The 24,836-nt window shown below is 38.7% G+C and overlaps 5 protein-coding genes across 9 annotated transcripts; 4 read left to right on the top strand and 1 right to left on the bottom strand.

Moving 5' to 3' along the window:
- Window positions 1-391: 391 nt before the first annotated feature.
- LOC112275269 (uncharacterized) lies at window positions 392-1,674 on the bottom strand. The gene is made up of 2 exons (XM_024505504.3): window positions 1,133-1,674; window positions 392-986 (listed from the first exon to the last, which is right to left on the bottom strand). Exons 1-2 carry the CDS (start codon window positions 1,397-1,399, stop codon window positions 564-566), a joined length of 690 nt encoding a protein of 229 aa, XP_024361272.1. The 5' UTR covers window positions 1,400-1,674; the 3' UTR covers window positions 392-563.
- Window positions 1,675-2,621: 947 nt separating this feature from the next.
- Window positions 2,622-3,330, top strand: LOC141045100 (uncharacterized). Its single transcript, XM_073532173.2, has 2 exons — window positions 2,622-3,014; window positions 3,134-3,330. Exons 1-2 carry the CDS (start codon window positions 2,760-2,762, stop codon window positions 3,266-3,268), a joined length of 390 nt encoding a protein of 129 aa, XP_073388274.1. The 5' UTR covers window positions 2,622-2,759; the 3' UTR covers window positions 3,269-3,330.
- A 129-nt stretch (window positions 3,331-3,459) lies between these two features.
- Window positions 3,460-4,077, top strand: LOC112294525 (protein EXORDIUM-like 2). Its single transcript, XM_024545062.3, has one exon. It carries the CDS (start codon window positions 3,472-3,474, stop codon window positions 3,931-3,933), a length of 462 nt encoding a protein of 153 aa, XP_024400830.2. The 5' UTR covers window positions 3,460-3,471; the 3' UTR covers window positions 3,934-4,077.
- A 7,137-nt stretch (window positions 4,078-11,214) lies between these two features.
- On the top strand, window positions 11,215-16,680 carry LOC112274979 (KH domain-containing protein At5g56140). 5 transcript variants are annotated; one of them, XR_016506604.1, is made up of 9 exons: window positions 11,215-11,918; window positions 12,461-12,546; window positions 12,777-12,910; window positions 13,060-13,167; window positions 13,593-13,709; window positions 13,931-14,074; window positions 14,263-14,581; window positions 15,661-15,836; window positions 16,530-16,680. XR_016506604.1 is itself a non-coding variant. In XM_024504880.3 (7 exons), the coding sequence occupies exons 1-7, from the start codon at window positions 11,827-11,829 to the stop codon at window positions 14,410-14,412; spliced, it is 831 nt and encodes a 276-aa protein (XP_024360648.1). In that variant the 5' UTR covers window positions 11,215-11,826; the 3' UTR covers window positions 14,413-16,040. The 5 variants fall into 5 exon arrangements, 1 of the variants encoding a protein (XP_024360648.1); XR_016506607.1 differs by lacking the exon at window positions 16,530-16,680 and adding an exon at window positions 16,103-16,247; XR_016506598.1 differs by lacking the exon at window positions 16,530-16,680 and having other exon boundaries at window positions 14,263-15,265; window positions 15,661-16,040.
- Window positions 16,681-18,211: 1,531 nt separating this feature from the next.
- LOC112274972 (uncharacterized) lies at window positions 18,212-22,770 on the top strand. Its single transcript, XM_024504871.3, has 7 exons — window positions 18,212-19,290; window positions 19,758-19,989; window positions 20,427-20,503; window positions 20,761-20,803; window positions 21,069-21,126; window positions 21,263-21,332; window positions 21,487-22,770. Exons 2-7 carry the CDS (start codon window positions 19,761-19,763, stop codon window positions 22,396-22,398), a joined length of 1,389 nt encoding a protein of 462 aa, XP_024360639.1. The 5' UTR covers window positions 18,212-19,290; window positions 19,758-19,760; the 3' UTR covers window positions 22,399-22,770.
- Window positions 22,771-24,836: the final 2,066 nt, after the last annotated feature.

The raw sequence follows: 24,836 nt of genomic DNA on the forward strand, positions 1-24,836 counted from the left end.
GTGATTAATAGTTGCATACATTTCCAACATTGACGTATTAGATTTGCCATGTAAAACTCGAACAAGTCAATAAATGCACAACTCTGGTACACCTAGATGTAAGATTATACTTCACTCCCCCTTCATAAGCTAACATCTAAAACCCCAAGGCAGCTTCCGGGCTGACTCGGAAGGTTCGTGCTAAAAAGTTTCAAGCATTCACAAAACTACAATGTGAGATGACACCACACTGCCAGAAACACCTGTCGAATAGGGGAATTAAGAAAATAATTGCATCATTAAGGCCATGTGCACAACAGATAAACTATATTCATAAATACAGGGTTCAGACCACGAATTTCCTACCAAAGATAGTGGATGAGAACACACAATAAGAGGATGCTACTGATCGAAGATTGAACGAACCGAAATTGATTTTAGATTCATACATCGCAGTTTATCATGTTACTTATCACCTACCCAGTTGTTTACGCAACCAACTGCAGCACCAATATATGAATCGGTGCTTTGGTAAACTCGAAAATTGGCAGTGAGAAAAAGAAAATTGACTAAGCAGCATGAACCTAGAACTTCTCTGCTAGACGACTGGACACAGCTCTGAGCTTCGAGTAGACTTTCCCTGCGGGAGATCCTAGAATCAAACTGCATAAAGCATCCCTCGACACTCGAATATTAGCAAAGGAGCCTAATATATGTATTCTGGTATCAGCTATGACTATGCGAGTGCGAGTGGAATTCTCAATAGCGAATTTCGTCTTGCCACCCTTTCCAGACAACCTGCCGATGGCACGAGACAGATGTTCACCTTTCAACGTCTTCACATCCTTGATCTCGAAAGATTCCACATACAGATCATCCAGCCTTAGAAGTGCAATTGCGTCTTGTATATCAAACCCCAAGATGAAAGCATGTACAAAATCAGCACACTTCTGAATGGAACCAGTATCTGGCGTATCTCGTCTGGTCTTCAGCTCAACCTTGCGGGCCTGCACGCGACCATATGCAGAAGAGCTCAGCATTGCACACTACAGCGCGAGGTGAGCAAATATCAAAGAAAATAAAAACCCTAACATGGCGATACAGCAACAGGTCACGTCCCGACCCAAAACAAGACCCTACAAGACGAACAAACCTTCAAGTTCATCCGAATGTCAATCTTCATTTGCTCGAATACAGGTGTATAAATCTCCATCCAATGTTCTTTAAGCGGCGTAAATCGATGCGTCGGCACGAACACCTTCCGAAACTCGAACTTGCCTCCATTCATTTCATGCGCCGACAAAGCCCCAAATTGTGGTTTCGGCGGTGGCACAAAATCCAGAGCCGGCGAAACATCCCCCTGCTCATCATTCACAGCCATGGGCTGCACTTCACTCGTACCGTTCGCAAGCTCCGCCATAGAGCGAAACAATTAAGTGCCGCTCACACGCTCGCAAAAACTCCAATACCACCACCCCCAACTCCACCCTAAATTAGGATCAGAGCTTCCAGACTCGTTCCACCGCGCAATTTAATCTGAACTGAAGCACCTGATCCAACATAGACCGTACGAGAGGCGTAAACGGAAACACAAGACGAGAGGAAAGGGATGTGCTGCAAGACAGAGACCAGAGGCGTCACCAGTGCAGGGCAGGGCACAGATATGAGTGATGCGGCCCACGAGTAGGGGTGGCGACGCCGCGAAAGAGCCTACAGTCGCAGACAACGCCCCTTCTCATACCCATCTATGCTCAGGGTTGGCCCCCTCCCTCCCCGGGTGCCGGTGTGAACACCCTCCCCCTCCTGGACAACTTTTAAAGTAAAAGTATGACCCCCTCTCCCCAAAAAAACTGGAAATGACTTGGGTGGGCTTTGGCTCTTGCAGGCAGGCAGGCAGGCAGGGCAGTTAAGCATGGCCCGGAAGAGCAGTTTATTGATGTTGCCTTCGTGTGTAACTTAGTTGCTGGCCTGCTGCTGCATCACCCCTCGCTTCCCCACCTCTACCTCCACCTCCTCGCTCCTGTTTGCTCTCTTCTCTCCCTTTCATTTCTTTTGGATTCTGTTCTCTTTTGTTTCTCTGCCCGTTTCTTTGCTCGCTGCTCTGACTTCTTGAGGGGGCATGCTTGTTCTTCTCAATGCTGTTCCTGCCCATCCACATTACCGTACACAGTTATCCAATGAAAGCTTTTTGCTGTGGTGCGAAGCTTATAACGTCACCCTTCCTTATCTTTCGATCATGTGGTGGAAGTGGTCAGTTTCTGAGTGATTGATTGATTGTTTTCGAACTTATCGCCGAGTCATTCAAATCTGATATTCTACAGAAAAAATGAGAAATTGATATGTTTTTTATTTGAAAATCTGGAACTGAGCTCTTGCAGTCTTCAGCCAACATCTTCCCACGACGGTTGACAGTTTCAGTGTGTCGGAAAATCCTCTCCATACTTTTCCTGAGACGAAGAAGTCCCTCAAGAAACACAACCGCCTCTTTCAAGCAGTCAGAGTTCGCTATCCACTTCTTTCTGAATCTCCTTCGGTCGCTCTCATACCGAGCATTGAACAAGGGTTTTTCGATGGATGCGTCCCCATCAACTCATTGAGGACGATGTTCGGAGCTGCGCATCGGAAAATTCAATTTCAGTTTAAGCTCATCAACTCACAGGATTGAGATTGAGAGAGAGAGAGAGAGAGAGAGAGAGATTAGACCACCCATTCACAGATAATCAGAATTCACAACCATATCAAACCCAGGTTCAGCTTCAAGAGCAGGACACGAAAACGCAATGGAACGGTGCCTAAAATACCCTCCAAGCAAATTTCTGGCAAATATTGGATTCATATTTTGGAGTGCGATTCTACTTGCACCATGTGCTGATGCAACTGCGTCCGGTGTCGAAAACCCCCTTGCTGAAACGCATGACCACGAGAGGAGCCGTCGTCCATGGAGCACAAGCGGAAAGTACACTGCACACAAGAACTTTGAGGAGCATTTTGTAAGTGGGCGACGACTAGCGGGACTAGTTGCTCCAAAGCCGCTGGTACTGCCCTACCACAATGGACCCATATTATCTCGCATGAACAACGTTACCAAGCTGTACGTTATCTATTATGGCGCCTTCACCAGGATCCAACGACTCACTGTGCGGCGCTTCTTCAGGTCGTTGGCGCCACCGCGTCACAGGGCTCGTGCAAGCATCCCCACTGTGGCCAAATGGTGGGAAATTACCAAAGGATATCAGGATGTGTGGGGCGAGTCCGTCGCGCAGCTACTCATCCCCAGCGGAGAGATTGAAGACAAAAGCTACTCTCGAGGCAGGACACTTGACCAAAGAGACATCGAAGCCTTACTATTGAAACTCCCTCACATCCTTTCAAATCAGTGCGAGATCTCTCTACATCGTTCTGAAATCCTCAGATGTAGAAGTTAGAGGATTCTGTCAAGAGGCATGCGGCCAGCATGCTTATCTGTACCCTTCCGGTGCCACAGGCGGCCAGATGCTGCCATATGTGTGGGTTGGGGATGCGTCAACGCAGTGTCCAGGACTCTGTTGCTGGCCGTTTGCCAATCTCAACTACACATTCATGGAAAACTCCCAAGATAAACCGCTACTGCCGCCCAGTGGTGAAGTGGGGGTTGACGGGATGATAATCAATCTTGCCAAACTTATTGCAGGAGCGGCCACAGATCCATACCAAAATGCATACTACCAGGGCGACGCCGCGGCTCCAGTGGAAGCAGCTGAGGCATGCAGTGGCATCTTTGGATGTGGTGCTTACGCCGGATACCCGGGTAGTCTCATGAAGGACCCCGTCACTGGCTCCAGCTTCAACTCGTTTGGCTCTCGTGGGTATAAGTTCCTGTTACCATGGATGTGGGACCCAAAAACCTTCACATGTGCCGGCCAAAGTCATCAGTCTACGAACTCACTGCAATTCGACTTGAATCTAGCATGTTGAGGAGGATCTGATCTCATCACATACTCAAGGGTATCTGAAAAAAGCATGCAAGAACGCAGCACCCATTCCACATTACATGTGAACCAAGGTTGTCGGTGCCTAAAAATTATGCGCACGATGTACCAGATCTTGGACTGGCTACAGATGGTGTCTAAGGAGAGTTGAAAACAGTTAAAATTTCTACGCCTGGTCACATTGCTTGGACACACTTGCCAGTATCTATCGCACTGCATCATAGGAAGACATGTTCAGTGTCACGAACCCATCCTGAATCACCTGAGTGATCACACCGCAATGTTTTTTGCCACCTCTCAGGCCTAATTTCTGTCAGAAAAGGAGAATGTGAATTGGGTCGCACCCCCTATTCTCCTACATGTTGACAATCTTTGGGATTGTTGACACAAAGAAACATTTGGATGCAAATTTCTAAGCATGCTCTGCCCTCTAGCTTGGCGTGTACTCATTCAGCAATCCTCAAGTTTCTCCCTCATGCAAGGTCTGCGGGTACAAGCACCAAACAAAGTATAAAGCAAAAAAAACTAAAACATTGTGCAAAATGCCTTCAGACTCTTCTATTCCTATTTTCTTTTTTTTCTGTATTTTTTTTTTTTTTCTAAAAACTCGCTGATTTTGCTCACTGTCTTGCAAGCCTTTCATCCTGTCTCATGAATACAAAATTACTTTGCATTCAAGTTGCAGGAATCGTGAATGCATAGGTTCAACCTAGCAAGTTCTCACAGCAACTTGCATCTTGAGAAGGATACCAAGAGTAAATACATTCAACCCTTGCAGGAGTTCAAATGTAATATTGTTTATCCACACCAATCTTTGAAATATTCACATATTTGACAATTCCAGTTAAGATACTTACAAACTGCGCTTGACAATGTAATTGCAATAAAAAGACATCACACAAATTATTATGAAAATCTTATAAATGTTTTGATTAAAATCCTAAGACTAACACCACATTTGGTTGGATAGATATTTTACAACTGTTGGTTTAGTCTATACAATTAGGCAATAACAAATTTTGACAATGACTCTTTATACAATATAAATAATCTTACTTTTTAATTAACAAAAGAATCTCATATTTGCTATGGGCACATAGTTTTGTGCTTTGGAGTATTGTTTTGACCTTGGTTCACAATTAGTCTTCTTTAGATATTAATCTAGGATTTTTTTGGATAATTTTTGCTAAAAGCTACTTTTTTCTTTCACTTAAAGATACTATTAATATTAATTTTGGTAACCAATTTTGATTTGTCTTATCTATGGCCTTACAAAATAAATAGAATTTTTTTACAAAATAATAATATTAAAATTAGATTTCTTTTTTTACTACCTTTCTAAAATTTATTTATATTTTTAGAAGTAATTTTCTATTATATTTTAATTAAGCTCTTATATAGTATAATTGTTATTTTTTTCTTTTACGTAATAGTTGTATTACAATTCAACAATAGTTACGGATAATAGTAACACAATTGGCATCAAGAAGTCAATGAGGTCCATGTTCACATTAGATATTAATCAAGGCTAGGTCTTAAATTTTTCAAATAGATAATAAATTTGTGAGAGCTTTGCAAAATTGAGATTGTTTTGGATAACATTGTATTTTATAGAATAAAAAATAATTATGAGATTTATAGCAAATCTTCAAGTAAAAAATTTAGATTTATAAAAATAGATATGTTGGATATGTGTTGTGAATTAGAGCTTAATTAGATATTCAAATAAAAGGTCATTAAAATTTAAATAAGTTAGGATCCAAGAAATTGAAGTTTGAGGATTAGTAAGGGTTTTTATGATTTTGAGTAATTAGATTAAAATTATTTTTTTAGATAATCTTATACTTTATTTATATTTTTAAACTTTTTAAAACTTTTAGAACAAGTAAATGGTGCAAAAATAAAACTATTGACCTTAGAAGATTGACATCAAGGTTGAAAAAGGAAGATATCTAACACGCAAGTAGGTTAGGATTTTTTTGTTTCAATGTGCATGTTTGGTTTTTTTTATATTTTTTATCCTTATTTTTATTTAATAGATTGAAAAATGTAAAAAATTTGAATTAAAATCAACAATATTTTACTGAAATACAACTATTGAATAAAAGAAAAAAAATATGTTATATGACAAAAGAACTTATTTTAAAATATAATATCAAAAATAATTTAAAAAATATAAATAATAGTTAAAGAAGTAATAAAATTAATAAGTATTAATTTTTCTATTTTATAAATAAATAAATAAATATAATAAAATAAAAACTTCTACTTACTTTCCAAGGCTTTAAATAAGGCAAAATAAAATAGATTAGCAAAACAATTATCACATGCATCTTTAATTAGAAATAAAAAAATAGCAATCAGCAAAAATTACTTAAATAAATCTTAAATTGATATCTATAGAGTGTAAATCATAAATTAGAATTGACATTAGATTCTAAGGAATAAAACTAGGAACCTACAACAAATAAAACTCTCTTTTATTAATCAAAGTATGAGTTTTAAAGCAAACTTAGTAGAATTCTATGAGCATTGGTTTTGAAGGATTTAAGTGCATATTGGCTTTATGAGAGCTTTGCAAGGTTTAAACTGCTTTAATTGGCTTTATTTCATATTGAATTTAAATATATCTATATATATATATATATACATAAATATTGTGAATTTTCTGAATTTCGTAGCAGATCTCCGAGTAAAATGATATGGATTTGTGAATGTAGTTGTATTGAATTGAGACTATGAATTCAAGCTCAATCAAATGGTCAAATCAAAAGTAATTGAGATTCAAGTGCATTAGGATCTTAGAACTAAGTTATCAAGGTTAGTGAAGATTTCCTAGATTTTAAACAAAATGCCAATTGGATTGAAAATTTTGTTTTGTGTGTTGATGATTGATTGAGTTTATAAAATTTATATATATTTTAAAAATAAGTTAATAATTAAAGAGAGATATATTTAAGCTATAAGTTTAATGTTAAGCTTGGAGAAGATTAATAATTGACACCTAAGTGGATTTTAAGCTATTTATTCTAATTTATAAGTTAGATTTTTTTAGAACTTAGTTTGATTGTTATTAACTTATAAATCAAGGATTTTGAGAAATTTGAATTAAGATTGATGGTTAGTATAAAAATTATTGAACTTTTAAATTTTTTGTGGTGTTTACTTATAATAGATTAAGATTCATTGAAGTTTCTTTTAAAATTACTTTTGAGTTTTTTAAAGATTACTTTAAGATTTTTATATTTCTTTAATATAGTTTTAAAATTTTATAATTTATTAAGTATTTGATTATCTTTATTTATTTATTTTTATAATTTCTATATGATTATTGAAGAATTTCTTTTAAGTTTCCTAATGAATTTTTCAATAATTTTCTTAAGATTTTTTAAAAGTTAGTTAGGACTGATTTTGCGGATGCTTGATAAAAAGAACAATAGACTTATACTTACTATGTCATAACTAATTTTATAGCTATTTTTTGTAGTAAGGTTCTTCATTCAATAAGATGATACTAGCAAAGTTCCACATTCTTTTTTAATCTATAAAAAAGAATTGTTTGGAAAAATCTTGCATCTTAGTTGACATTTCAAGTGAGCTTATAAAAGCTTTAAGTTTTATGCCACTTTTAGCCAATCTAGCTAAAGATTCTACTTAAGAGATTTGAATATCTTGCCTTTTGTGCACAAGATAGATTTAATTTATTAGTTACAAATTAATATATAGCCAAATCCAATACCCAATATTTTAGGTCTTTCAATTAAAGATCAATATGTAGATGCTTTAGTCTTGTTTCCTTCATGACTAGCAAACCAAGCATGTAGGATCTTCATTGGTTTAATATACATGTCAGAAGTATTGGCAAACCATAATCTTACCACAGTAATATTAAAAGTGTATGTCTCTTCTACACTCAATTTCTCTTCAAAAGTGATGTAAGACTCCAAAATAAGTTTTATGGCAGAGCTAAGTGGATCTCTAGAAGTGGCAATAGATAGAAAAAAATAAAAATATTTCTAGAAATAAAAGATTAAAATTAAAATTTTGATGATTATGGCTTTTAACATGCCTAAAAATTCTCTAATATTAGCTAAGATGAGATATAAGTCAATATTAGAGATTTTTAATATTACTAAACAAAGAAAACTTCTTGATTTGAGATCCATCTAAAATAATAAAGGCACTCTATTAATCTATCATTACATAATAGAGGAACTTTATCATCCGTGCATTCTTATGCAAGTATTTATTTTTCTATTGAATTAGCTTCAACCATGCCTCTTATAGTCTTTCAAGTATTTAATAATATTGTAAGAAAATTTAGAATTCTTTTTCTTCCAAACTCCTAGCTTTGAAAAAGTTTGATCACTATAAATCTCTATTGATAGATTGAAAAAAAAAATCATATATATCTTTGAAATATGTTGAAATGTCAAGGATATCCTTATATTTTTGATAATAGCAAATTTATTCTTTAATTTTGTTATAAGATCAAATCTACCCTCTAACTTGATAAGTTATCACAATTATTCTTTTTTAAGTGGAATTGAGGCCCAACCTTCATATTGCAGAGAAATTGGCGGGCTCTCTTCTGTATTTTATTGATATAATTTGGTATTAAGGTTGATTACATGATTCAACTTATAATTTCAATCAATTTGTCAATTATGGTCCTATTGTAACATCCAATCAAATAATACTATGATGTAATTCTAGTTCCAAAAGAAAGTGAACATGGACAATAAAGAATGCAACTTAGGTGAATATAGCTAGTAGTGACAATGATGATGTCCATCTTTGCAATAATACTAGATTTTAAGGCAATCATGCAATTCATGCCTATTGATTTTTATAAGAATCGGTTATAAATGTAGATTTTCATTCTATAACTCTTGAAAATATGTCTAATATTAAGGATGTGTCCTTTGGGAGTTTTATATCTAGGATTTAAGTTGGAAGAAGAACAACCATTCTTGCTTGTATATGGTAGGATATAAGCAATAGATTCTAGCACTCTTCTAAAGAAGATCAAAATTGATCATTAGATGTTGATCTTTTTGCAATTTCTATTGTTTTTGTTAGGAAAATTAGAAATACCAAGGTGTTGCTCTACCAATCTATTATAAGCATACTTATGAATGAGAGTATGAATGAAAGCACATCTTCTTAGGTTCTTTTCTTTGGTTGAATGTTAAGCAACTCTGCCCCGTCAATACCACATTGACTATTATTACTTTTGCATGTGAAAGACACAATACCATTGAGGAGATTCCCTAGTCCATAGAGGTCGCAACTTACGTATGGATCAACAACAACTATGGCAACAACTACTAAATTTTTTGCAAGCATCAAACAAAATTCTAGAATAGATGGTAGAAATAAAGGAAAAAAGGCCCAAACATAGCAAGAAGAAGTTCAATTGTTGACAATCCTCTATAATTATTGGCTACAATAACATTTTGCAAATGCACAAGCTAAAATACTAATGTTTGCCCAAAGTGCAATGGCTAAGGTATATAATCATATTTCCATTGCTTTACCTTCACAACAATCTAATGAAGTTGGAAGCTATTGTACATTCAAATGATTAAATGATTCATAGAATCAATCTTAATGCCACAATGATGTTCACTAAATTTTAGAAAAGTAAGCTTGGCATGGCTAGTCCTATTCAACAGCAATTTCATATGCCAAAAAGTGTAAAAGAAAGCCTGCTAATTTCTCAATTGTACTTTAAAAAACAAAATTGTGATACCTTATTAAGTTGAAGGATAGATTTGATATTATGACAAAAATGAGGAATAGGTTTGCTATTATCAAGAATATAGGAATATTCTTAATATTTTAATATATTTTAGAGGTAAATAAGATATTTTTTCTTTAAAAAAATCTAGATGTCTAATAAAAAAACTAGAAATCAATATGATGTGTTGTGATGCTCCTTCAAATATTACATATTGAAGTTGAATATATATATATATATATATATATATATATATATATTTTATATATAATAATCAAGATCTAAATAACTTTTCAAAGATCCTAAAATTATAAAATTTTATTCAATGAATTTTTTTAAAATGTGATTTTTTTTTAAGAATATAAAATATATAGATTTAGAGCTTAAGAATTAGACAACTTTTTGTAATTAAATGTAGATTTTACATTTTGAAAACAATCTTTAAATATATAACCAACTTCAACAGTATGGTTGCATGGAGTGTTTGCACTTATTTCACCAAAGATTATCTTTTTAATAATATAAGATCTTTCATGTGTAATAGAACCTTTTGGATTACTTTTCAAGCTAACTTTGGAGACTTTATTAGAATAGTGAATATATACGAACCTAATAAGTGACAAAAAAAAATGCAAACTATGGGAGGATTTGGCAAATACATTTCCATGTAATATTCCATTTGTCTTTGGTAGTAACTAGAATATGATAGAACGGGTGATTGATAAATTGTCTTTCAATAAAAATTTTCTTTCTAAGAATCAAGAAAATTCATGGAATTATTTCTATTCTTACATTTTATTAGTAGATGCATTTAAACAAGGTTGTTCATTAAAATATTCAAAGGATAATAAATAAAATGGTAAAAGGGTGTTAATGAGATTAGACAAATTTTTATTAAAATTTTCTTTTTTTCTAAAAAACTCAAATTTTAGACAAATTTATATAAGGTGATAGTGCACTATTTGATCACCTTCTTATTGAATTTACTCTTTAGCTACAAAATCTAAATTTAGAACTTATAATTTTATAATAAATATTTTTTATTTAAATGATTTTCAAGTTCTTCAATACATTTAGGTTTTAAGAAACATAATAACTTGTGGATGATCAAACATATATTTGGTTCTAGAAATAACAAAGTAATTAAATTAAACTCTAGAAGTTTTCAATGTAATGTGATTTTACGTGAAAGTCTAAATAAGTTTGTTTTGATATTTGTCTTGTGTGTTGTGGTACTCTTACTTTGCCTTTGGATATATAATATTAAGTAGTTTGTTGTAATTTTTTCCACTCTATTAATACATTGAGTGTATTCCATTTTTGTGTCAAATATATATATATATATATATATATATATATTTTTGTAACGAGTAAATTATATTTAAATGTAATTTTAGATTCATATAATGCATTCTATTATAACTTTGTCTAATTGATTTTGCAATTGTGGTAGTAGGCCCCACTACCATGTGCAAATGCATTTTAGAAAGGTAATGCAGGTGGATGAGTCTCTCTCCCTCTCTCTCATTTGTATTCAGGTTCTTCTTGTAGGGTGTGGGGGGGGGGCACAGTCTTCTTCTTCTATTTCTTCTACTTCTTGGTGTACGGTTCCATGAGACCCAGCCCAGCCTGGTCGCCATAGCCATCACCTCTCCCTCCCACAATGGCTCCCTCTTGCTGCTGCTCCCCTTGCTCTTCCTATTCCTCCTCTTCGCTCTTCTTTCCCTTTTCCTCCTCCCCCGTCGTCTCTGCCTCGACACCCCTACTCCTCCCCCTCCCCCTCCTCATCATCGCCTCTCCTTTTCAGTCAGTCAGTCCGGGTACTTGGAGGAATTCCTCACCAATTTTCTTCTTCCTCTTCTTTGTCTCGAATCATTCCGTTTTCTTCGTCTCTCATTCCATGCTATAGCTCTGAACTGTTGTTGACGAAAGGCCTTTGTGCCATCACCAACAATGTTGACTCCTGCACCACCAGCTTGTTCTGTTGTCGCTGGGGCGTGTACCGACTGTGCCAGGACTGAGGATTTTCATGAGTTGGCCAGCTCTTAGTTGAACAGAAGTAGGAGTTGGAAGTGGGTGTGGGAGAAGGTTGCAGGGTGAAGCCAGGATTCCAACGGTTGGGGGAGGAGGAGAAGGATGGCAGGCCGCTATATGCACTTTTCACCATCGGCAGGGGGCTCTCCACAACTAGTCATTCGCTCCTCCACTGCTGCTGTTGATCACGACAAGTATGATTGCGCTGCTGCTCTCTCCGTTCGACGTTTCTTTCGTTTCCGCTTTGTTCGGCTTGTGTTCTGTATCGCATTGTTTGTCCATCTCGACTGCATATAGCGTGTTGCTTATATATTATCCCGCCAGTACGTTTTGTCGTCATGGAGGTTACTGTCCGATATACCTGCCAACTGATTCTCAAGGTTAGGGTTTCACTTAGCATACAGTCTGATATTGGATTCTCGGCTGGATAAATTCATCAGGAGTATTCTTCATTGCACTTTTAGGAATGTACATATCCTTTCCCGTCCTTCCGAATCCCAATATGCAACCACTGTTTCAAGAGCCAATTTACGTGGAGATTAAACATAGTTTTCCTGACGAGACTTCAAATCATTAATGTTGCGGCCTTTTTTATTTTTTTTATTTTTTCTTTCTTTCTTTCATCAAAGATGTAGGATGGTCCTTAGTAATTGGGGTTGCGGTGTAGAATTTGCAGGTATTCTAATGTTACATTCATAGATCCTTTTGACGAAGAGATCTTTCAATTGGTGCGCAGGTATCTGTCTGAACTGCTTGCGGAGAGACAGAATTTGTGTCCTTTCATGCAAGTCCTTCCCAATTGTAGTCGTTTGTTAAATCAAGGTAAATTTATTCTATTCTATACGGTTTTATCATCCTCTTGAGTTGTTATGCTGTTCTTTCAGACGATACCTGCTAACTGAACATACTACTCTTTAAATGCGTTTTTTATTCACAAATTTGCATGCAACAACTGGAAGATTCATGTATCCTCATGCTTAAAACCAGTGTATGCTCGATATACCTCAGCATTGCACATGTCCAACTCTAACCTCTGACTCTTTACGGAACAGAGATAATGCGAGTAACAACTCTTGTTGGGAAATTGCCTTATCTCGACCAGGATGGGCTGGATCATAGAAGCCCTCTTCCAGTAGGCACACCTTTAAATGACGGTGGTTCGGGGGACTTAAATGGCTGGGGCGAAGTATGGTCCTTACTACTCTAGTGTTGGGCAATAAATGTGGTGCATCATTTCGCTTAGCACGTCAAGGCTGGTTCTTTTATTTGTATTGCTCTTTTCCTCTACAGCTGATTTCCAAAAAATCTCATTTATTCGTGGATGTGATACTCCAGAGGCTCGTAATACCTCAGGTAGGTTGGCATGGGACTCCTGGCGCATCCGCCGGGCTAATATTGAAGAAGACTCAACGCATCGACATTCCAATTGATAAGTACCCGAATGTATGAAACAAGTCGCAACATCTGAAAAAGTTTTGGTAGTTGATGTTGTGGCACTGTATAAATACAAGTCTGAAGTCGCATCTTTAAGCCATCACTATAGTTCCCTTGGATGGAACCTATTCAATGTTGGCTTCTCGAATTCTGGTGGTGAGCGTGTGAGCAGTGCTTACTCGCCGTTTTCCTTCGGACACTATTTGTGTCTGATTGATGCCAAAAAGTAAAGCGCATTCGATCAATTAATTTACGCTTTGACTTAGGACTAAAGCAATGAAAACTTCTCTGAGAAAATGAATGGGTGCATCCTCTGAAGCCAACGCTCACTATGAAAGTGAATTTTTGTATTTCTGAAGCTTCATTTATGCTTACAAACTGCCCACAAGCTCCTGGTCATTCACGCCGATGTGGTCGATGTTTCCGTTTTGCAGTATAATTTCGTTGGGAGGATTTTGGGACCCCGAGGAAACTCTCTTAAACGAGTGGAGGCAACAACTGGCTGCCGTGTATTAATCCGTGGTCGGGGTTCCATTAAAGACATAGCGAAGGTCATAATATTTCTGAAAGTTGCTGAAGTTGCAATCGGGTGTCTCTCTTATAAATCTTGCAGTTCTTATGAGTGTCTCTTTGGTGTGATGACGCAAGCAGGTGCTGTAGTTTCGAGTTATCTTTTGACCAGGAGTTCACCTACATAAGGCATTGTTCCCTTTTGAGTCCGTACTAGTAGCTGATGGGACTCTTCTTGGTTGGTGGGTATGATACTGTGCAGGAAGACAAAATGAGGGATAAACCTGGTTTTGAGCATTTGAATGAACCCTTGCATGTTTTGGTCGAGGCAGAACTTCCAGCTAATATCATTGATGTACAACTTAGTCGTGCACGGGAGATCCTCCATGACTTGCTCAAGCCAGTTGTAAGCGCATGCCTTGCTCTTAACTAACCAACTGAACGCAGGCACACAGAAACGTTTGTTTTAAGATGATGCCCTTTGTCTGCCAACTGTATTCTTTGTAATTGTCCAGTTTGAACCTTGACCTTTTCGATTTGAGTCGTGTCATGAATGAATACTCACATGAGTGGGTTGGCTTGAGATTTCTCCAGAATGAATCATTTGATGCCGTAAAGAAGGCTCAGCTCCGTGAACTAGCTACATTAAATGGCGCTTTACGTGAGGAGGGTCTAGCTCATATGAGTGGCACAGCATCTCCTTTCAACAATCCAGGAATGAAGCGTGCCAAAACTCGGCGATAGTTTGTTATGTAGGGTTTCAGTATGTGCCTGTTTCTCGGTACCATCCAGAGAAGTAACTTTGGCAAGATTTATCCTGTTCTTCTTCGAGGATTCTAACAGAGGTGATATGGATGGATGAGCAACGCTGACAAATGAACAGTATCAAAGTGTGGCGGTACTTGGATTTCAAGTAGGTCCAGTCAACTACTATTACTGATCTTTCTGAAGGATTGACTGTATGATTCCTTCTTCTGCTTGTCGGATGTGTAATTATCCACGAAGTGCGGGTAGTGCAGATTTAGGCAGATGCTGTTATGAAAATTGTCGGGTAGCTATTGTCGCCGAGTTGTCTTGAATGGCTCTGCGTTTGAGAGGCTCGATCAGTGTCTGGACCTTGACAAACGATTACTGATGATGCTTATCGAATATACATAAATACCACTGACCAGATGAAGGGTTAGTTGCGATTGTAAGTTTTATTTCGAATTGGACTTTACATAGGCTTTCACTTGTGATTCGGTGTCCTGGACAGCTGTTTGCCGTCAAGAGAGATGCTGATACACAATTTCTAATCTTGGAACATGAACTTTTGTGCCCTTAACGAAGTCAATAACTGTCGGCAAGGAGATATAGTATACTAATATTCGAAGCGTAAGTGGCGAGTAGTAGACTTTTAAGAGGAGCGCGTTGGCTATCAAGGGTTTTGACTTTAACGTCGAGGACTTGGAACGGTTCTATGCGTGATTTACAAGTTGCGAGAGCGTGGATTAGTTTTAAGTTGTTTTACTATTGGAATCTGACTAAATGAAGCCGGTGCCTCTTCAATGTGTGCCTTACTTAGCGTTTGCTGAAATTTTGCTGTTGCGACTTCAAGGTACTTGCCGCTGACATTTCTCTAATGTTATCCAACTGACATGAATCTGAGACCAAAGGAGAGTAGAAGACAATTCAAGTTGCTTTTCATTAGATTACTACCAATTGAGTTGTTTTACTATTATTATTATTATTATTATTATTATTATTATTATAAGGGTATTTTCATGCCCATCGGGCTCTTTTTTGTGAAAGATTGTTTACTGCTTGCTGCCCATGGTCAGTTATCGAGTTAAGTAAACGATTCATGTGGGACTCATTGGTAGATGGAGCCTTGCAATTGTTAAGTGGTTCATTTGCTGTTCCTGAGTTTTATGTAGAGAAATACTGGTTGATGGAGTAGTTTTAGATGCAAGTACTTGTTCATTTGTCTCATGAACTGTATGCTCTTTACAGGTGCTCGGCAATCACTAGGAGACCTCGCGGATATTTTTCCAGTTATCTTTTTGAAGTATCAAATGGAGATTCAGAATCTGAACATAACCTTCCGAAAGAGTTCGTTGTTCATGCTATTGTCCAGCCAAATAATTCCTGAAGCTGCCTGTAGCAAGGTGTACGTAATGTTCTATTTGGTTAGTTCAAAATTCATTTGCCTAAAATTTTGCAATGCTAAGTTTTCTTCTGGTGAGAACCTTGCATAGTTGAGATGAACATATTGATAGGCACCATTTTATTGTCCTCTTTAGTTTTGGTTTCGTCCTTGAAGATTTATCACCTTTCTTCTTTTTACGCATCATCATGGAATTTGAATATTCCTACACAGCTTGGCTTCTCCATACGTGTCTTTGTGCAGTTCTCCGCATGCACAACTAATGAGTCTATAGTCTTGCTTTACCAGCCAACAGTCTTGTGTTCAGTTTTCTGAACCTATAGCTTTATTGGATGAGACCTCGTTTCGATCACAGCACGGCTTTCACGAACGGATGCTGGATTTCTCGTGGGACACTGTATTTGACTATTTTTTGGAGGCTTTATTCAATCTTCCTGTGGAGTAGCAGTGCAGCTAGCAGCTCTCAATCAAATAGAAATTTCGTTGAGTTGAGAAGTGATTTGAAGATATTTAGTGGTTGGTAGTGTTCAGAATTTTGTTCCTTCTCTAGAATGAAGGTGTGTGTGTGTGTGTGTGTGGGGGGGGGGGGGGTAAGAGTTCAAATCCCTGGTTATTTCGTAGTAATGTTGTCCTGTAGTCACTCAACTGCGAATTGCATGTGGTCTCAGTAGAACAGTCCTCTGATACTCTGTACCTGCTATTTGTAATTTGTTAGGTTTGTCAACGCAATGTAAATTGCTCATACCTGGCGGTACGTCACAACTTCGAGATATTTCGGGCAATCATAATATCTGACTTTATTATTACATAGATCTGCAAATGACTAAAGATTAAATTTAAGGCGTATATTTCCAATTTTGAATTGAGTTGGTGCTAACGGTATTGAATCAACTTCTGAATGTGAATGTAAGCTTCCGGTTATGCTCAATTACAGCCTTTGTGGAAAGAAGGAAACGTGGTAGTAATGTGTACCCCGCTTTGACTTAGAGAACTTATCATCAACCGCAGAAGGTGCTTTCGATTCTACAAGAAATATTGCATCTGATGTAGGGAACGATGCATTGCGTGTCGCAAAGCAGAACCCCAGGGCCTATGAAATGAAGTTTGTTTCAAATGTTGAATGCATGTGGTACTGTTTCTGGAAAAGTGCCTGCATTACTTGAAGAACCACAAGCTTTGTGGTAAAGTAGTTTTGTGAAATATGACATTCTCAATCGTGCTCACGGTATATATATGTATTCCTAGCAGATGACATGTACACGTAGACAGTTTCACAGGCAGTAGCCTTCCATGAGTTGCGCGTGCTGGACGCACCTACGTCACACAGGGCATGCCTAGGACTTGCTGAGGAGACGGCCCGAGTCTCCTCTGCTGTGGTAACGCCTATGATACCAATGTTTCTGAAGCTGGTGACTCGTTGGAACCAGAGGTCGGAATCGTATAGCATGCTGACCGAACGGATTCCCGTCTGGACGCCACGAGCACCTCGTAGTCCCTTAGTGGTCGGGGGCTTCTACAGCATCGCTCCTATCCAGGGTTCCATCATCTCTTTCCGAGCTCCATTCAACACTGAATTTATGGATTGTGTTATAGTGCTCACTGTAGTGGCTCCCTCGCCGCATATAATCTGTTCTTCAGCTTAGGTTTTCCTTCGAGGAGATGAGTAGTACATTACAAATGCCCAGCTCATTTTACAATATGCGCACATTCACTGAGACCACATGCACCAGGAGGCAGGGAACCGACCTGACATCCAGTGACTGCACAATGCTGCGCAGAGCGATCAACGATGAGCGGACTTGCAGACTCCACAATAGATGTATACATATTGGGGTCTTTTAGGTCTGGGAAAGTGAAGAGAAGGCGAGGATTTACAGACTATTATCGTCATGGTCTCATCATGTGTTGGACTGGGATAACAAACTCGAAAGCAGACATATGGCGTGGTTCTCTGGGATGACTCTACGGATGTCAGGGCCAGGGCTCTCGTAGCACAGAGCAGTGCAGGCTCGAGGAAGGGAATTACAGAGTTGCAGTGCACGAAAGCAGAGGTTCCCTGTTGCTGTCAGCACTCAATCATAGAGCTGTAGGAAGGTAGACGTGGGAGAGGGGGAGTGGCGGGAAGTGAAGGGAGGCCTTCGAGCCTGCCTGAGGCTCACTATTCTCGCACGAGTCCCACACGTCCCATGTCACCGCAGCACCGCCAGCAGGACGAAAAAGTGTACAGAAATGCAGCAGCCCGAAGTCAAGTGTAGACATCCAATATCTAACCAATCAGACGTTGATGAGTAGTAATAGGGACCGTAATTCAAAATGGCCGTTCCCGACTTAATGACTGCAGGCGTCGGCGATTGTTTGAGTGAATTCGCAAGTTGACTGCGCTGTTTTCACGCTTGTGCATTGTTTAGAGTCTAGACCTGCCGTGGGAGGTTAGGGCCGGAGCTATAGAGCTGGTCAGGGCCTAGGTGGGGCGAGGGTGAAGCTGATGAGGTGGGGGTTGTGGGGCTGGACTGGGCTCCGACGATGGCAGTGAGAAGGAAGACAGAAGTTGCTAAATGAGTAGTATGCTGGCGGGAAGTAGTCAGTCAACAGGCGGTCATTGCAAGGGCGGAGGGTCCTCGAAGATCATTCTCTCCTCTTCTCTCGCTTTTCTTCTCGCCGCTTGATGCTCATAGTCTCATCTTCATAAAGAAACGGGTGTTACTGATTACAGGCGTGTGCAGTGCTGCTCTGGTGCTTTGTTTGTACAATCATCGTCATTACGACGTCGTTAGTAAGTCCTTGAACAAGGCCGGAGAGATTGCTGTTATATCATCGTCATTAACTGCCACTTCGTTCTCTCCCTCATCTCTTTGATGCTCTTCTAGGGTTTAGCAGCTAGAATTCGGAGTTTGAGACAGGGATTTAGTTGGATTGAGTGGTGGAGTGCACATACAGATCTTTGGGATTTGAGGGGAGGTGGGAGAGTGAAACAGTGGCGGGGATTGTATCTGGCGCAAAAGTTTTGTTGAATGGTCGGGAATGCGCGATTTCTGAGGCTTTTGAATGTCGAAAGATTTGCATTTCGGGCTATTGTTCGGGGCATGGAAGGTTGTCTGTGCTTGGATTTGAGAAAGCAGGGCATTTGAGCTCGGAGAGCTGGAGACCTCGATGGTCACAAGGAAAAAGTGTGAGGCTTTGTTGGCTTGGCAAGGCGCGTTTCAAGCCATGGATGATGTATGAAGGATGTGATTGTGGAGCGAGTGGGTCTTTGATTTCTCAACAAGGGGCTGTTTTCTCCAAGGCGAGGCTGGGTTTATTTACAACGACAGTTTTTATTGTTGAAGTTCTTATTTTACTTCTATTTTTTATTCCTTTATTGGAAGAGAGACAAGTTTTTATTTTCCCTGCCCTTATCGATTACTGCAAGGTTTCGTATAACGCAATCTGCCGTTGCTCATGGTACGGGCTCGTGTGACGTGAGCTTTAAATTTGAGGTTAGTACTGGAACCCTACCAGGGGTCGTCTTGATTTTGTTTTGCTTACTGAACTACCTTCATTTGCTCGGAATAGTACCGTTAGTTTTTATTTCAGCATTGAATTGTACCAGAATGTTTATTGTCTGATAGTGTTCCTCTGCTTGATGTAAACTCGCTCTGTGTAGGCGCAATTTTAGCGCCTAAATTTAAAGTTTTCTTGTGAGTGATTAACCTCTAAATTCAATGTCGTGGAGTGCAGTGCGAATGTTGGTTCTCTTTTAGAGCTACAGTTAACTTTTTTGTTGATTGAATGTTTGATCAGATTTTGTTAGTTCGCAGTGGTACCATTATGGTGATGATCGGACCTGCCTCCAATGGTTGGTTTCCCATTGAATTGTTGTTCAAAACTGCAATTGTTTCACATCATAACGAGCTTGAGCATATGCATCTCATTTTAGTAGAATGGTGTTGATTTTTTAATGCAGACGATGTATCAAAACAAGAAGTTTTCTACAACCAGCTTAATGCCCCAGAGGTCTGCTAGTCAGGCACCGGAGCCTCGAGGGTCAAGTGCAACTGGAGCCTCTACCAATTCGGCCAGCAGTCCGGGTGGGGGCTCTGGAGGTGGTGGCTCAGCAGCAAAGCAGCGATTACGATGGACGCCTGAGCTGCACGACCGTTTTGTGGATGCCGTAACTCAGTTGGGCGGCCCTGATCGTAAGTTTTCTTCCTGTTCATCTATTTCTTGACTTGGTCCAGAGGAAAGGTGGGCAAGCAAAGAAGCAAATTGGCAATGTCGGAGACTTACTAGAATATCCTATCCTCATTTGACTTCAGATTTCATTCTTACCGCATGCTACTCTGAAATTCTAGTCTCTTCACTGTTATCAGTAGGACGACTAGATTATCTCTACTTCATCCTCCCCCTTGTGTTAGTTACACCTTATTTGTTGTCGAAGCTATCGCCGTTGAAATAGTAGGTTCTGCATTCAAACCATACCAGCTATGTCCCAATCATTCATGTAGCAGATATGTCAACTGCCACGAGTGAGTGCTATCGCTTTCTGGGGGAGGCCCACTCTTTGATCTCACTGCGAACTTTTGGACGATGTCGGGACTTCTGACCATTTCATATGACATGTATCACATGGCAGGGGCAACTCCGAAAGGGGTCTTGAGAGTTATGGGCGTGCAAGGCCTAACTATTTATCATGTGAAGAGTCACTTACAGGTTACTCCTCTTTCCCCAAGTTCATGCAAATGTGTTTCGCTGTCACATGTGAGGAATGGTTCACATTTGAGGTTGCACCTGCCGGGCTGGAAGAAATTGAGTTGATGTAAATGTGTGCGATTCTTGTTGGCACGATAGGTTTCTATTATATGTAGAAAAGCATCGGTGATTTCCTGTATATTTTCTGGCGACTGCCTTGTGATTGCCAATTCTTAGAGGCGTGAGGTTTTCTAATCTGGTACCTTACGTGTCCGCAGAAATATCGTCTTGCAAAGTATATTCCTGAGTCTTCGTCAGATGGTGAGTCGCCTGTGTTTAGAGGTCCTTACAGGATGCAATAATCACTTTCATTCATCATTTGCGTCATTCTTATTTGTTTGTAGGGCGTATGTTAAATGGATGAAGTATCAGGATCGAGGGAAGCAAGCACTCACTGGTGATAGTGCAGTTCATGGTTCTGTAGGCCGATATTGCATTATGATGTAGAATTACTGTTATGTTGGTCGGGAGAACTAAGAATTACTGTTATGTTGGTCGATGATGAGATTGTTGTGGATTTTAACAGGAGGAAAGTCAGAGAAGAAAAACCCGGCTGATGTCCTTCCTACTTTGGATGCAACTTCGTAAGCTGCTGTCCTAATGTTGTTCTCTTTGTATCTTGTCTGAGAATTTGTGGAGCGGTGAGCCGTGATGTTGCACAAGAATACCAGTACCAGTTTATACTTAGGAAATCTATTAATAAAATTTCTTGTAACACAGGGGGATTCAGATTACTGAGGCTTTACGCATGCAAATGGAAGTACAGAAGCGATTGCATGAGCAGCTTGAGGTTTGTGTTTGACCTCCTGTATGTTGCATGTTACTTCCCTGAAGTTGCACTGTTATGTCTCTTTTCGTGTGATCAGTTGAAGTCTGATAGATGTAGAATGGTTTTGGCCATCTGTGGATTGCCAATTGCACTGAAGATGCTTCCTCGTTTACAGGTGCAACGGCATTTACAGCTACGGATTGAGGCACAAGGGAAGTACCTCCAAAAAATTATCGAAGAGCAGCAAAGAATTGGTTCTATTACTAATCTTCAGGGTACTACTGAAACTGGGGCTCCCGCAGCAGAAGAGGCGAATCAAAGACAGGTGGTGTCGGTTGTTGATGCCAAGCCAAAGCTTCCCTTAGCGCCTGTTACAACAAGTGAGACCCCTACTTCCAATAGCGCTGCTACTGCGCCCGTGTCTAGCAGCGGCTTGGGACTCCCTCAGGCGGCTATCCTCCTCTCGCAGCAGCTTTCAGAGAATCAGTATGCGTATGGCACTTTCATGAACCCACCTTTGCCCGAAGGCTCGCCTGTTCAGGGTCCATCTAAACGGATTCGAATAGAGGATGGAGCGGGCCAACCTCAGACTGGACAACTAGCAACTCAGCAAGGTCCAGGGATTCCTCAACCAGGACAAACCCAGGGCTGTGTGAGTGGAGCTTTCCACCCCACTCAGTCCGACTTTCAGTCTGGTGCGACTTTTTCTCCTCGTCAGAATGGAGGATCTTATACTCAAGACCCTCTGAATCAACAATCATTTCCACAACTCCCTCCCCAGGCGGTCTTCGGTAACCAAGCTTTTCTGCCAGCAAACAATACAAGTACTCCTGTGAATGCTCAGGTGCAAGGTACAGGAGCACAGGCTACGTCAGATCGTTGCACATCTGGAAGTACACGTCAACATCCAGAGGTTTCAGGCGAACTAGATACAGGGGCTTTCCTGAATAATGACAGAAAAGCCTCTCTACTACCGTCTGATGGTGATCGAGGAGACAGAAGCTCTGCCCCTTTGCCTCAGGCTGGTATGTACGAACAGTGGGATCATGTCAACAGAGGTGGCCAACTATTTCATGAGAATGGCTAAGTTGAAAAGACTTGCACAACATGGAAATTGGTGAGCCAACTATTGATCGAAGGATGTCTGCTGTAAACTTTAGCAGTCCAACGTACAGAGTAGCTGTCCAGTATTTTTTATTTTTTATTTTTTATTTTTTTCCGGCTAATCACTTGTTCCATTCTTACATCTTTCACCTGTCTGAACCCTATTTGTTTCGAAGAAGTGGCAGCTCGTGTGAAGAAATCTGGAAGCAGTTTTCTTTAATCTAAAGATAGACGTATGTACATGTCCTGGAAGCTCTGACACCGGCTGGTTGGAAGTACACAAATCCTGTAACCTGGAGATGTATGACATAAAGTATATCAGAGGTCCAAAACTTGCTGATCCAAACTTCTGTCTTATGCAGATTCATTTTCTACTGTGATTAGATTTATTGCCTATTGCCTGGTACATATTAGGTTGAATTTGGAATGGTAACAGCCCTTATACAGGGTTCCTCAAATAAGTGCAGAATTACAAGTGCTTTCTAAACATTTTATACTCGTTTTGAGCCCAGTATTTGAAATTTCCTCTATGCGAATATCACTATTTCAAGACTTGACGAACCTGTCTTTTCACCTACTCAACATCAATTGGCGAACCGGAACTAATGTCATGAGACGAGAGACTCGTAGAACGGTCACTTGTCGTTGAAGATGAGTGATCACGGTCTAAAGTTGTCGCAGCATATTAATGCCCCTCGTATTTGTCATTTTGTTGTCTATAGTAAATAGACACTAAAGGATACAAATGTGTCCAAAAAGACTGCTTAGCAGCAAATCAATGTTCAATATGGATGAAAATACGTGCTCCTGAAGGACTTGCCAACGCATCTAGCTACTCGCTGATCCCAGCGATTAATCACAGTAATACAACAAGGTGAGACAAACTCCGGGACAGAGAAGATCCAAATGCAATTAAGTGTATGGTAAAGTCGGCATAGAAATTAAGAGAAGAAACTCAAGAATTTTGGCACTCAGGAGCAAGTGTCTCACCCACAAAGACCTAACCAACCTCTAGTGCCTATGAGTCACAAGAGTGAAAGAGAGACAAGAGTGAAACAGAGACCTTCGTAGGATTGTCTATTGAATCACATTCTATCAATCCATAGTACTTGATAACAGAAACTACAGACCAATCTCTAGTGCCTATGAGCCATTGTAGATCATTGTAAAAAACACACAGAATAACAAGAGCAAACAATTATCCAAGAATCAGCAGTGACACCACTACAGGTGCTAAGAAGAGTGAACTATAGATTTTATCGCACGCATTGTTTTTATACAGAATAAGTTACTCTAGTCGGATGGATATCCATTTGATGTATCAACGAGTGTCTAGAACTATGTCTCAATGATAACTATCTATGATTATAACATCTGCAATATTGATGTTCATGTTCAAGGGGTGTCTAGCCGACAAGGTGACTATCCATTGTATTCAACACCCTCCCTTGCTCTAGAGGCTCTAGGTTGCATGCTAACTATAAAAAGTTGTGTGGAGGTCTCAGTTTGAAGTTTGCTTTATTATTTGTGGAAATCGGCAAGAAAGTAAAAAATTGATAATGCTATCGTATTTTGTGAAGTTTAAGAATGCACCAAACATTTGGCTATAGAAGGTAAAATAGAACTTGCAATAATAAGATCCTAACAATTGTAATAAAATCTTAAATAAATTCTAATTAAATAATAATAATGCTAATCATTTTTTAATTAAATTCCAAAAGAATCTTAAAGAACTTACAAAAGAAATGTAAAGAAATCATAAATTAACCTTAAAGAAATATATATATTAAAAATATCCTAAAAAAATAACAAAAAAATCTTTAAAAATTATTAAAAATAAAAACCATAATTGAATCCTAAATAAATTTTAATATGATCCCCAATCAATCTAAATGAAATCCTAAAAAAATCCTAAATAAATCCTAATGAAATCTGAATTAAATCTTAAATCCTAATAAAATTCTAGACTAAATCTTGAAGAAATTCTAATCAAACCTTGATGAAATTCTAACAAAATTCTAATGAATTTTAATCAAATCCTAAACAAATCCTGAATAAGTCTTAAGTAAACCTTAAATCTTAGATTTAACCTAATCAAATCCTAAATCCTCAACAAATTCTTAACAAACCTTATAATAGATGGAAATCTCACCAACTAATGATTGAATTATTGATATTGATTCAAAATTTGTACACTTTTGAAGAACTCAATTGGAAACAAACATAAGAAAAATGAGATTAATTGTACTTACAAATTGAGAGAAATATAAGATAATCCATTTGGATGATGGATGGCCTCCTTTTTCAACCTTGATACTGAGCTGTCAATGCCAATATCTCCTTTCTAGACCATGAAATTCCTCTAAAATTTCATAAAAATATTTAAAATTAAGTCTACTATCTACACAAACAATCTTCACT

The sequence above is a fragment of the Physcomitrium patens genome, chromosome 2 (assembly GCF_059467195.1).
Source record: "Physcomitrium patens ecotype Gransden chromosome 2, ASM5946719v1, whole genome shotgun sequence".
NCBI lineage: Eukaryota > Viridiplantae > Streptophyta > Bryopsida > Funariales > Funariaceae > Physcomitrium > Physcomitrium patens.

Bases quoted from the DNA above. Each gene is read 5' to 3' on its own strand.
- LOC112275269 (XM_024505504.3), bottom strand. From the start codon at position 1,399: ATGGCGGAGCTTGCGAACGGTACGAGTGAAGTGCAGCCCATGGCTGTG. The intron at 987-1,132 runs GTTTGTTCGTCT...GGTCGCGTGCAG, and splicing joins ACATTCGGATGAACTTGAAG to GCCCGCAAGGTTGAGCTGAA.
- LOC141045100 (XM_073532173.2), top strand. From the start codon at position 2,760: ATGGAACGGTGCCTAAAATACCCTCCAAGCAAATTTCTGGCAAATATT. The intron at 3,015-3,133 runs GTACTGCCCTAC...GCGCTTCTTCAG, and splicing joins TAGTTGCTCCAAAGCCGCTG to GTCGTTGGCGCCACCGCGTC.
- LOC112294525 (XM_024545062.3), top strand. From the start codon at position 3,472: ATGCTGCCATATGTGTGGGTTGGGGATGCGTCAACGCAGTGTCCAGGA.
- LOC112274979 (XM_024504880.3), top strand. From the start codon at position 11,827: ATGGCAGGCCGCTATATGCACTTTTCACCATCGGCAGGGGGCTCTCCA. The intron at 12,911-13,059 runs GTATGGTCCTTA...GTGATACTCCAG, and splicing joins ACTTAAATGGCTGGGGCGAA to AGGCTCGTAATACCTCAGGT. The intron at 13,710-13,930 runs GTCATAATATTT...GATACTGTGCAG, and splicing joins CCATTAAAGACATAGCGAAG to GAAGACAAAATGAGGGATAA.
- LOC112274972 (XM_024504871.3), top strand. From the start codon at position 19,761: ATGTATCAAAACAAGAAGTTTTCTACAACCAGCTTAATGCCCCAGAGG. The intron at 21,127-21,262 runs GTAAGCTGCTGT...CTTGTAACACAG, and splicing joins CCTACTTTGGATGCAACTTC to GGGGATTCAGATTACTGAGG. The intron at 21,333-21,486 runs GTTTGTGTTTGA...CCTCGTTTACAG, and splicing joins GATTGCATGAGCAGCTTGAG to GTGCAACGGCATTTACAGCT.